The sequence below is a fragment of the Triticum aestivum genome, chromosome 3A (assembly GCF_018294505.1).
Source record: "Triticum aestivum cultivar Chinese Spring chromosome 3A, IWGSC CS RefSeq v2.1, whole genome shotgun sequence".
In the NCBI taxonomy this organism is placed as follows: Eukaryota; Viridiplantae; Streptophyta; class Magnoliopsida; order Poales; family Poaceae; genus Triticum; species Triticum aestivum.
The window spans coordinates 21,697,405-21,709,970 of NC_057800.1; the positions used below are offsets into that span (position 1 = coordinate 21,697,405).

The 12,566-nt window shown below is 42.5% G+C and overlaps 1 protein-coding gene and 1 pseudogene across 1 annotated transcript; both read right to left on the reverse strand.

Moving 5' to 3' along the window:
- Window positions 1-1,764: 1,764 nt before the first annotated feature.
- On the reverse strand, window positions 1,765-2,715 carry LOC123059932 (receptor-like protein 6). Its single transcript, XM_044482487.1, has one exon. It carries the CDS (start codon window positions 2,698-2,700, stop codon window positions 1,825-1,827), a length of 876 nt encoding a protein of 291 aa, XP_044338422.1. The 5' UTR covers window positions 2,701-2,715; the 3' UTR covers window positions 1,765-1,824.
- Window positions 2,716-3,910: 1,195 nt separating this feature from the next.
- Window positions 3,911-8,364, reverse strand: LOC123059931 (receptor-like protein 7; annotated as a pseudogene).
- Between the last annotated feature and the right edge of the window lie 4,202 nt (window positions 8,365-12,566).

Sequence of the window (12,566 nt, forward strand, 5' to 3'; positions counted from 1 at the left end):
AATCCATATTTTAAACTAAGTGTCCATATTCACAAACTTGACCAATATCCATCAATGCATCCATCTATCACAAACTTGACCATCAATCTATACACGCACATATCCTTCATCACATATCCATCTATGCACAAAATAAACAGTAACAAAATGCAAAAAATGAAAAAAAAAACTCACCGGGGGCGTCTTGGACGCCGGTGCAGCGGGCGAGCAGGGAGGCCGGGGGCAGCCGCCGGGTAAGGCAGATAATATACTTGCGTGGCCTGTGTAGCGGCGATAAAGAGATCAGCTCCGGCATAGACGGTTGATGGTTTAACTTCAACTAAACCAATAGAAGGCATATGTCTCAGACCCTTTTTGGGGTCGAACGATTGGCATTTGAACACAGTGACACTTACGGGTTCGCGGACACATTTGAATGTAAGCTCGTATATTTTTCCTACCCTTCCGTAGAATTGCCACAGCTATCTTGGAACCAACTTGTCCAACAAACGAACAAAGGCTTAAGCGAAGGTGGAACTGAAGAATAATTCGGCAGATTCTTTAATTTGACCACTTGGGATTATTAATAAAAAGCTACTAGAAAGCAGTAACACCCAGGTTGAACAATAGGGTATCCACAAGAAATCAGCACGAGAAAAAGAAAAGCAGCAGCCCATTTTGTGATAATTAATTAATTAATTATTAGAAGAGTACTTGCGCAGTGACGAGGGCGAACAGAATCAACTCGAATGGCCTTCACACGATCTTTCCTGACAACATCTCGGATCAGCACCTGGGCTTCCCTGGTTTCACTTATCATGAAAACATCAGCAAGCATGCTTCCTACAATCGTCACGAACTGTAAATAGACATCACCATCGCAGCAATTAGGGTAAGGTTCAGGTTTCATAAATTACACACACCTCCAATGTAATTAATGGAACCGAACACCAATCTCCCACACATGTTGTTCACTGGTTCCTACACATGACACCAATCCGAAACAAAGAGGTGGCTATCACGGAGCCCATGCTGGACGCTAGAAACGATCACTATTTTCGAGCGCTTCGGCTTCGGCAGGCAAATGTGGATTCATCTTGTTCTCCCTCATGGCGCAGTTTCTGTCGCTGGTCCAACATGACTGTCAGCGCAAGGCAGAGGGTTTGTGAAACTGTTCATCATCCACACCATCCTCCAGCCGACAGTTCGCTTCCACTCGAGAGCAGCAGCAACCCGAGGTAGTTGGATCACATGCTATTGCCCCAGCACACACTGCCTGTGCGCCGGACAACATTCAGGTTGGCAAGCCTTCCGACAAGCACATAATTCACAACTCTGCATCGGCTATGTTGGTTTCATTTATGCAATGATACGAAGGACAGAGGAATAACAACTCTGCAATATGACTGATTGCATTCATGTCGCAATAGTACCTGAAACAAGTAATGAATTACATCATCATGCTTATGTTCCAGAGCTAGTACATACAGCCATGTAGGCCAAACAACATCATATACTCCTACAGATAAGCTGACGTAAGGCTTAAGACATGATACAACTGTATATATGCGTTCTACAACACGGAACATATGTGAACTTCAGAATGAAAGTAATATATGTAGAAGTCATATTACATCTCCGTACCGCAGGGATAGCACCCTTCCAGGAAAACATGCAGTTCACTCTAATTAGATGGAAAATATTGGCACATAACTTGAGAGACCATATCCCAAACAAATCAAGGGCCTTAGTTTTTTTATTGGAAGATTCTACGTACTCCCTCTGTAAACAAATATCAAAGCGTTTAGATTACTAAAATAGTGATCTAAACGCTCTTATATTTTTCTACGGGGGGAGTACAAATGTACAATGGAACCAGCGTTGCATATTTGTCCAAGCAAGCTGAAGAAAACTTAAATTGTAAGAATACATGAGCATCTCCCGAGGGGGAGTGGCAGACGTATCAAAGTTATCTTGGAGACTGATCACAGCTAGGGAGTGCAGGGTCGACAAGGACGGGCAAATAGGACCAACAAGATTACAATATCTCAAACTAAGAACTCGGAGATTCGGAAGAGAATTAGCAAATGCATCGCACCAATCATCTGCGCTGGTAGACATATCCACTCCATCGAGGTAGAGCTCTCTCAAATTGTTGAGGTTGCCAACTAGGATCTGAAAGTTGGGTTCCTGCAGCCATAGCCAACTAGTAACGCCGGGCATGCTGGTGCCATGGCCATTAAGAGAATCGTCAGAAGCGGCATAGTAGAGAACAGAAAGATCCAAGGAGATAAGGTTGGCAAGTTTGCCGATGCCAATAGGTATCTGGCCTTGGAAGCCCGAATTGGAGAGGTTGAGGTGTGTGAGCAAGGAGAGCCTCTCAAACCCAGTTGCCGGAAGATTGCACTGGCCAAAATTGTTCATGCTAAGGTCGAGTAGTTGGAGCGAGGTGAGGTTGAAGATTGCAGGGTCAAGGCCTTGACTGTACAAGCCACGGCCGCTAAGCTCTAGGGCAGTGACATAGCCAAAGGAGTTGCTGCAGCCAACACCTTCCCAAAGACAGCAGTCAGTGCCATCCTGCCATGAGTCGAGGGCGCTGGGGTAGCTGAAGAAGGAGAAGGATCGCTTTAGCTGGAGGAGGCTTGCGGCCTGGTACTGATGGCATCGGAGAGTGAGGTTATCGTCGCCATGGGTGTCGGAGGCGGCTAGTGCCGAAAACATTGCGAGAAAGAGTAGTGGCACCCAAAAAATTGAAGCCATTTGGTTGGTTCTAAGTAGTTGTTTCTCTTCCTTTTGAGAAAACAAGCAGGAGTGCAGTTAGGCTTTATAGAGAGAATACCAAAGAAAAATAGAAACAAGAGGTTCAGAAATTGTAGTGACGGATTTGTCACAAGTTGTATCAATTCAAGTTTTATGCCGGTCTTCGCTCAAGTAATCCAACTAACACAATGGGCCAAAAAAAAAGGGAAGCCCCCGACGACTTCCATCAAACGTGTGAGACGGGTTGCGTGGAACTGTGATCCTTGCATATTTTCCCGTAGGGCAGGGGCCATGGGTTCCATCAGATACGTCCATAATAGCTAGTAGATATTATTTGGAATCTACTGTCCTATGGACCACCGAGACCTGAGACCTCGTTTCTGCAACGCCATACGGCTGGTCCAGCTCCAGCCCAGTGTTTCTTTTTGGTTGTTTTTCTGTTTCAAATTTACTGGAAAATAGGGGGGAACACAGAATTCACTGTGTATTGAAAATGCATTCTCAACGGTCAAAGGGTTTGTAAAAACTATTGAAAAGATAAAGACATGTCTTCATGCAGAAGAACAAAATTACTAGAGTAACATCTCCGGAAAAAGATAGAGTAACAAAAAAATAGGGGGGAACACAGAATTCACTGTGTATTGAAAATGAATTCTCAACGGTCAAAGGGTTTGTAAAAACTATTGAAAAGATAAACACATGTCTTCATGCAGAAGAACAAAATTACTAGAGTAACATCTCCGGAAAAAAAATAGAGTAACAAAAAAATATCATGTGTACTAAAATAATAAGTATAAAAAATGCAAAATTTTCAGTGAAACAAAAATTGTACATGGCCTCGTGGGAGGAAATAACAATGAGAAAAATGACATGGTTAGGCAGGACATACGCAAACACTCAATATTCCTGTAAAAGAGAGGTAGAGAAACTAATTCTGCAATATGATGATCAGATTCATCTGTCACTCTGCGCCCAAACAAATTACAGCAGCACAGTTATCTTCCAGAAATGGTACTTAGTCACAAGAAGCTAGTGCAACTTTATGAGAAAAAACATAAGTCTTGATGAAGCGTATAACCCTTGTCAGGCCGCGTGGCGTTTATTTATATCCAAACAAGATAACATAATGGTTACAAGATTCATCTCCAGGCTAAACATATACATGATCACACTTAAACTAGAAATAACAAGAAACAGATACCAGAGATAGATTACAAGATGTTCAACCATCTAGCCATCTAATCTAACCCAATCAATATTGTATAGCATACACCATGGGAGATAATGTGTAGCAGGGGCTTAATAGATGAAAGCACAGCACAAAAAGTATACTAGTAGATAAAAAGCCTACTTACAGTACTTCGGAAGCAACGACTGCTGCAGAGGAATAAGCTCTCTTCCAGGACAGCAAGCTTGCACCAGGGAACAGTCTCCCAGATCAGATCACCCATACAAAGCTCTTGCAGATTTAATAAACCATTTGCTGATTCGACCCCATCTCATCAGAATGGAAGCTGCAAATCCAACACCGAAGCCCAGCCCGACAAAGAGAAACAGGATGACGTCCACATCAGATGACTTCTCCACGCGTGCCATGCCTGGAGGAGCAAGTGAAAGGCCACAGGGGTTGGAGAATGGCGGTCCACACAGTCCCAAATTCCCATCGAATGAATTTTTGTCAAATGTGAGGAACTGGCGTGACTGCGGTATCTTCCCCACCAACTGGTTGTCAGAAAAATTTAGGATGGCCAAGAAGGTGAGATCTGCTAGTTCTTGCGGAATCTCCCCTGAGAGTTGGTTGCAAGAAAGGTCCAGCGACTCCAGATCAGTCAGGTGGCCAAGCTGCGCTGGAATTTTCCCCTTGAAAGCATTGTGAGACATGTTCAGCACATGTAGTGAAATAAGTTGTCCAACTGATTCAGGAATAGTACCTTCCAGCCTATTGTTTGAGAAGTCAATTGCTGTAAAGGTACTCAAGATCCTTTCAAATGTAACAACTGACCCTTTGTATGTTATCTCAATAGAATCTTGATAGAATCCCCTGGGAGCTGCTGATATGTTTTGAGCAACGATAGTATCTCCTGAACTGTTTAAGTTGGACATCAATGATGTTAACCGCCCAAACCATTCAGAACTCAAATTGCCGTAGAAATTGTTTGAGGCTAGATCAATAATCTGCAAACTAGAGAAGTACGCCTTGGATTGATGATCCCGAACAAGACCACCAATGGAACCGTAGAACTGATTAGATCTCAAGACGAGGACACGAAGATTCGGAAGCCCGCTCAGCCAAGACGGGAAAGTGTCAACTATTAGATTGTTTCCAACATCAAGAACTTCCAAGTGAATGCAGTTAGAAAGTGCCCTCTGAAGTTGGCCTTCAATCTTATTGCCATGTAAATCCAGTGTCTGAAAAGTACAGGCAGCTGTGATATTGGATGGCAACATCCCTTCAAACTGATTCTCCCGCAAGTTTAACACGCTCAGTCGAGCATTTTCTATCAGACAGGATGGAATCGGCCCACTGAAGTGTTATATGATAGGTCAAGGACACCCAACATGCTGGAATTGCAAACTGAATTTGGTAAATGCCCATTTATACTATTGTTGGACATCCTGAGATACATGGTTTCACTGAGACACAGAGTGAAGTTTGGAAGGAGAGAAGAAAAATAATTATGTGAATAATCCAAATAATTTGCTGATGAGTTTGGCATAGGAATATGTCCCTGAAGCCTATTGGAACTAAGATCAAGAACTTCCAAGGGACAACTGAAAGGAAGAACATGTGAAGTAAGTTCCATACCAATGAACATGTTGTGTGAAAGATATAAATGTAAAAGGCTACTGCTCCACCTCTCCCATATCAACTTCGGTATATCCCCTGTGATTTTGTTGCAAGAAAGGTCCAGGTAAGACATGTCATGAAGACGTGTCAAAATTCTAGGAATTTTGGTTATATTGCAACAGGCAACTCCTAAGGTTTTAAGTCCAGGGAGATAGGTGGAAAAAGAGGTGGTTCCTTCTTCATTCGTAACAGAGAGCTTATTGTGTGAAAGATCCAAAGAAGAGAGCTTTCTTAACCTCCAGAAAGATGAAAGATCCAGTGAACCTACAAAGTTGTTCTCATTGATTTCTAGACAAACCAAATCTGTAAGTTGAAAGAACGAGTTGGGAAACTGCCCAGCCAGTTCATTTCCGCTCAAAATTACTAACTGTAAGCATGAAGATGCCGCGTCAAACTCTTCTATAGGACCAGAAAATTGGTTCCAACCAAGATTCAAGTAGCGTAATTTTGGAAGAGAGAAAAGAGGTGTCGGAATATGACCTGCAGAATGAGTGAAGGTTATTATTCTCCCTTGTAAAGTTCAAACATGGGGTACACACAACTGAGAGCTCCTGAACACAATAATAAGAAAGATGGCAAGCTTATGTTTATCAATGAAACCGTATCATTCAAATTTAAAATTGGTCTGGCCATCTGCCATTGTACCATCTTGACTATCCATCCACCAAACCCGATGGTCAATAACTCATTAAAAATCTGTGTTGGGCCATGAGGTATCCTGGTTTTGAGGCATAAACTTACAAAAACTGTTCCCCTTGTTACCACTATGACACACTGCCCACTACTTCCACCCAAATATATACTCCCTCTGTTCACTTTTGTAAGGACAGCTGAAATTGAACTATTTTGGGTGTTGTCCTAAATGTCTAAAACGCCTTAGAAAAGTGAACGGAGGGAGTACTTTTTTTAGTCATTCATTTCCTTGTGTCTATCCTTATGTTGTTTCAGCATTTGGTGTCTTGTTGAGAATGTCAAAAAAAATGTGACAATTCGAATATGCATAATATAATCTTACCGCTCACATGATTATAATAGAGATCCAGTTCTGCCAGTCGAGTTAAATTGAGAAGTGAACTTGGTATCCTCCCAGAAATGCTCCCCCCTAAAATAGTTAGACGTGTCAATTCCTTGAGTTGCCCAACTGCATAAGGTATTGGCCCAGAAAGCTGACTACTTTCAATAACCATGCTTTTCAAATTAGTGAGGTTGCCAACTGCAGATGGTAATGCCCCAGTAAAGTCACAACTGTAGATCGCCAATCTTCTTAAGTTTCCAAGATAGCCAATTGCAGCTGGAATTGCTCCACAATAATCACAATTCTTCATGTACAACCTTCTTAAATTTGTGAGGTTGCCTATTGAGGATGTAACTGAACCATGCAATTTGCAGTCGGACATACCAGATATTTCCAAGTTTTGCAAATTAATGAGATTGCCAATTTCAGACAGTATGGGCCTAGGGAGGTTGCAATCGGACATCTTCAAGCTTCTCAACGCCTTCAGGTTCCTAATGGAGGAAGGCATTATCCAAGAGAAGTCGCAGCTATAGAGTTCCAAGCTCATCAAGTTCCTGAGGCCTCCCATCCATGACAAAATCGGTCCCAAACCATTTTGTGAGTCCATCAAATCAACTGTCAACCGGCATAAAGACCCAAGTACACCGAATGAAGAGAGAAAATCCATCGATAGAAATTTCCCGTCAAGAGTTAACTCCCTCAACAGCTTGAAATCACCAGAAGAACTTGGTTTAGAATAGGAGAAGTTAGTCCCCTCTAGCCTCAAAGTATGTAGAAAACTTGCATGGGGAAAGTTTGGCAAATGCCCCGAGAGATTCGGGTTTGAGGACAAATCTAGGACCCTTAAATTTTTGAGTTGAAAAAATCTTTCAGGGAACCACCCCTGAAGATTCATATACGAAAGTTGAAGCTCACTTAGATTGGGAAAATCTGCGAAGAACTCTGGAATCGGACCAATATCATTGGATCCAAGGTTGATCGCAACAAGAGAATGGAGGCTTGAGAGGGAATGATGAATAGGACCATTCAGCCTGCATCCCTGCAAGCTAAGTACCTGAAGATGAGGAACATATTTTGCAAGAGCTTTGCCCCAATCTTCACCGCTGCTAGACATTATCTGCACTCCATCAAGGTAGAGCTCTCTTATATTGTTAAGGTTCGCTACCAGGATCTCAAAATTGGGCTCCCACTGCAGATCATTAAAACTGTCAGCTGCAGAGGTAGGATCATCATAATCGGAAACTGTGTGACTTGAAAGATCCAAGGAGACAAGGTTAACGAGTTTGCTGATGCCAATAGGTATCTGCCCATACAAGTCCGCATTGGAGAGATTGAGATGGGTTAGCAGAGCGAGCCTCTCAAACTCAGCAGTGGTGATGTTGTAGCTGTAATCACCTAAAGAATTCATGCTAAGATCGAGACGTCGGAGGGATTTGAGGCTGAAGAGCGCAGGGTCCAAGCCATAACTGTTCAGGCCATGCCCACTGAGGTCTAGTACTGTCACAAGACCAGAAGAAGCATCACAGATAATGCCCTCCCAGAGACAGCAATTGGTGCCATTTTGCCATGACGGAAGGAGAGCCGCGGTGGTTGCTGCAGCAAAGAAGGATTGCTTTAGTTGGAGAAGCGCTGCAGCCTGGTCTGGATGGCACCACAGTGTGAGGTTACCATCACTGTGGGCGCTGGAGGTGGCCAGTATGGGGAGTTGTACAAGAAAGAGTAGTAGTGCCCAGTGGATGGAAGCCATTAGCCTAACACGGTTCTGAACCAACAGCAAGTGCCCAGGCATTCAAATAGGCATAAGTATATATAGTGGTACTGCAATAAGCCAACAATCAGTGCAATGATCCAAAATAATTAGTGCGATGACGTATCTTGGAATGGATATTAACTCAAGTTTTAGTCCGGTCTTCCTGAAATCGTTCACTTATTGCATCGGCCAGGGAAAGCTCCAGTCAAGCAGGAGCCTTTACTGCGTGCAAGGCGGGTTGCGCGCAATTGTGACTCTTGCAGATTTTTCCACTAGCTAGACAGGGACCTGAAGTGACCTCACAGCCATATATTTAACTTTTTCTTTAGCCATATATTGTTTCACTGTCAGAGTTGCACTAGATTGGGAGAGAGGACCAACGACCATGACCATCTAGTGTTGCAGGTTAATTGCAGCACCAGCACGCAACTGCAAGTAAAAATATCGTTGATGAATGATAACATTCAATTGATGAAGGAAAGCTCAGACTGGAATTATTTTCCTGTGCCACACAAATATATTATGTGGAATAGCCACACAATATAGGTACCATCAGATGGTTAACTGCAGAGACTGATAGTTTGACCGCTTCCAAGTCAAGTAGGCACCATCAGATAGTTAACGGTGGCCGAATGGCCTGCTACCAGGTTTGTCCCTGCTAATTGTTATCTTCTGTAACAGCTTTCATTTTCCTAAAAGAAAATAAATTAAGTAGGCAACTATAGACAAGTACCAAGGAGGTGAACAGAAGAATCTGAACTTGCAGCCCATGAATTGAGCCAGGTTTAGTTCATCAGTATATCTCTAGCTAAGCCAATTCATCTTCAAATAGTGGGGAACTGCAGCCTGCATGCCATCATCTGTTTTATTTCTACCGCAGTTTATATTTTAGTGATGGACTTGAAAAACATGGAGAGACAATTAGAGCCAGAAATTTTGTCAGTAACAGCAGCCACTAACCAAATCGTGTAAACCCTCCAAAGTCCAAACCTACTTATCATGCCAACCAAAAACAGTACTGATACCAAACATTATGAGAGGACACGTTTGTAAACCCAAGACTACTCAATTAGTCAAACAACCTCCCAGAATTTTTAGAGGGTGATCCATAGGGCACATATATTAGCACCAAACAAGCCACTATAAGCTCATGGAATCCATATTAATACAGAGGAATAAGCTGTTAGCGCGTTGAAATTCACTTGCTAGATAGTAGTAGTAGCAGACTAGCAGTTTATTCATTTTTTGCAAACATAACAAAATGGGCGACAATACATTTCTAGGGTTACTGATTTGGGGAGAAAACAAGGGCACCAAATTAACCTGCAAGTTCACTACTATGTTGAATAAAAGAATCATCATTATTACTAGAAAAAATTAGTGAACTATCCCATACTAATCGCATCAGCTGATTCCAATATAGTAAAAGCAGCCGGGCAACTGGTCGCTGAACCTAAGCAGGCAAAGCTACTAGAAATTTGGATCCTCCTGCAATGGAACCTGTGGCTAGCGACGGAGAAGGGCGCGCGGATGGGCTGCCTCTAGCAGCCGCTCGTGAAGGAAGCGCTCCATCTCCGGGGAAGAATGGCGCGCGCTAGTGGCTGCCATCGCTGGCGTGTCCGCAGGATTGGAAGGCGAGGTGGCCGTGGTGCTCCGCTAACCGGTGGCGGTGGCGGCCGCCGTGAACAAAATCGGGCGTCGAACCAAACAAGGATTGGACAGTATGGGCCACAGTGGGCTTGGGCTAAGCTGGAGGACAGAACGGATGGATGGCCCAGTCCGGTCATTCATCGTGGCGCACTTGGCCAGTGGGTTAGCCCTCCAAAAAAACTTGGCCAGTGAGTTCGTCTCAGAAAAAAAGGCTACTGAGTTCTCAAAAAAAATAAAATTGGCTAGTGCCAAATCATCTAAAAATTGGGACAGGTGGCCTAAAATTTAGGACAAGCATATCGAACGGATGTCTGATTTTTTAGGCATGCCAAATCAAATATTTTTTATGGCAAATCATGTTTGTCGAGGATAACAACTTTAGTTGGAGAGCATGGCTAATCCGCTTCAGTTCATTTATTTCTTTTGTTAGGAAATTGCCATGCTTACAAACTTAAATTTGACGTCCTCATGCCAATATAAAGTGCGATGAGAAACGTTTGACTTGGCATGCCTATAAATTTGACGTGAGACTTTTACCCTTTTTGTAAATTTATTATGCGTAAGTCGATTTTCTGGGTCCATTAGATTAAAGATCCCTCTTCCTTTAAGCGTTCTTCCTTCACCAACCATTTCATTTAGCTATTATGTAAAGAAAAGGCGAAGTCTACATTTGCATAAACAAATATATCCGTACCCGGCACTCACATGAGTGCCGAGCAATAATGACATGGAGGGCTTTCATGTTCTTTGATGATGTGGAGGCTTGCATGTGGTAGAAAGCGAAAAGTTCAATGATTGCATGAGTTCTTGGTGATGTGGAGGGCATGCATGCGGTGGAAAGTGAAAAATTGATTGATTGAATGCGCTTAATGATGTGAATTATTTGTGTGTGCATTTAAATGAGCGGTGACATGTGTGGGACATATGTGATGACGTGGATAGACTGCATGTGTTAATATAATTTAGACAGTGAAGCTAAACCTTTTAAATATCGGAATTTGTAATTTCCAAACGTTCGTGATTTGACAATAGATCCGAACGATCTAATTGACGTTCGATCCGAAATTCTAGCGCGCGCCAGTTTCTCGTGAGGTTGATCCGGAATCGAGCCCACAACGCACTGTTGGTGCTGTAGGATCTCAACCACCTCAACAAGCACCTGCTTACATTAAGTTTTATGTTAGTTTCTTCCTTTGTACTCCAGTATATGTGAGTAAAAGAAAGCCACAACAATCAAGGCTATTGCATTGGATTTTTGACGCAATAACCAAGGCACACCAGCTTTAGTCCTTGTCCAATATACCTTAAAAGGCATATCCTCGCTAACTCATGTGTGGATAATATGGTAACACACACACTTCGGATCTGATAACTAACTTATATACAAATACGATAGTAACTTTGATACTAAGAAAAAAAGTTGTTGAAATATACTCTGGTAACCTCTGCGAAAAATCATGGTAATTTACTCCCGACGAGCATCATAACTTATGTACAAACACCCGTGGTGACCTCAACCCAGTGAAAAAAAATTATAGACATACCACCCATAATTTTATGTGTAAATACCATGGTAAGAAATGCACGACATGGCTGATATATTACGTACAAACACCCTGGTAACTTTGACCAGCGAGAAAATTATTGAAAACAATAGCCGTTAACTTTGGCCCCATAATTTCTATGTAAATAGCATGATAATATATTCATCGCAGACCTGATAACTTAGGCACAAACATCATGATCACTTTAAGTCGAGGAACAAATGTTGTTGAAAACATAACCCCGGTAACTTCTGTGCAAATATCATGGTAATGTATGCACCACAGGCATGGTAACTTTGGTACAAAAAATGCGGTAATTTAACCCATGGAGAGATGTTGAAAACACAGCTCCGGCAATTTATGTGTAAATAATATGGTAATATATGCACCACAAACCTGATAATTTATGTAGAAACACCGCGGTAACTTTTTTAGCCATAGGAAAAAGAATTTGTTGAAAAAACATACTGCCAATAACTTATGTGTAAATAACATGGTAAGCTAGGCACCGCGGAGCTGATAACTTATGTACAGATATTATGCTAACGTTGATCTGAGAAAAAGTTGTTGAAAACATAGCCCGATAAGTTCTATGTAAATAACATGGTATTTTACATGCCGCACACCTGATAATTTATGTTTAACACCATCGTAACTCTGACCCAATATAACAAAGCTGTTCAAACATCATACCGTAGGGCTGGTAACTTAATGTACTCTCGGGGTTGGTAACTTAAGTTAAGAAAAGAAAAGAAAATCTTGATATGAAAGTAAAGAAGGTGCCAATATCTCTACTCCTAATGGACGAGTTGGTAGCCTGGTACGGTTTATTTTCGTCCCACCTCCCACCTTCTCAGGTTTTTTTTCGTCCTCCTCCCATCCCGTATGGTTTTTCAACTCCCCCTGTCCCACACAAAAAAAAACGGACCAGGAGGCCAGCCCCCTCGCACAATTAGGCTGCCCTCGAAGTTTTCCTACGACGACGTGAACCACCCCAGCCGCCATTGATCCCTTCGCCGC

Coding starts and splice junctions, on each gene's coding strand:
- LOC123059932 (XM_044482487.1), bottom strand. CDS start 2,700: ATGTTTTCGGCACTAGCCGCCTCCGACACCCATGGCGACGATAACCTC.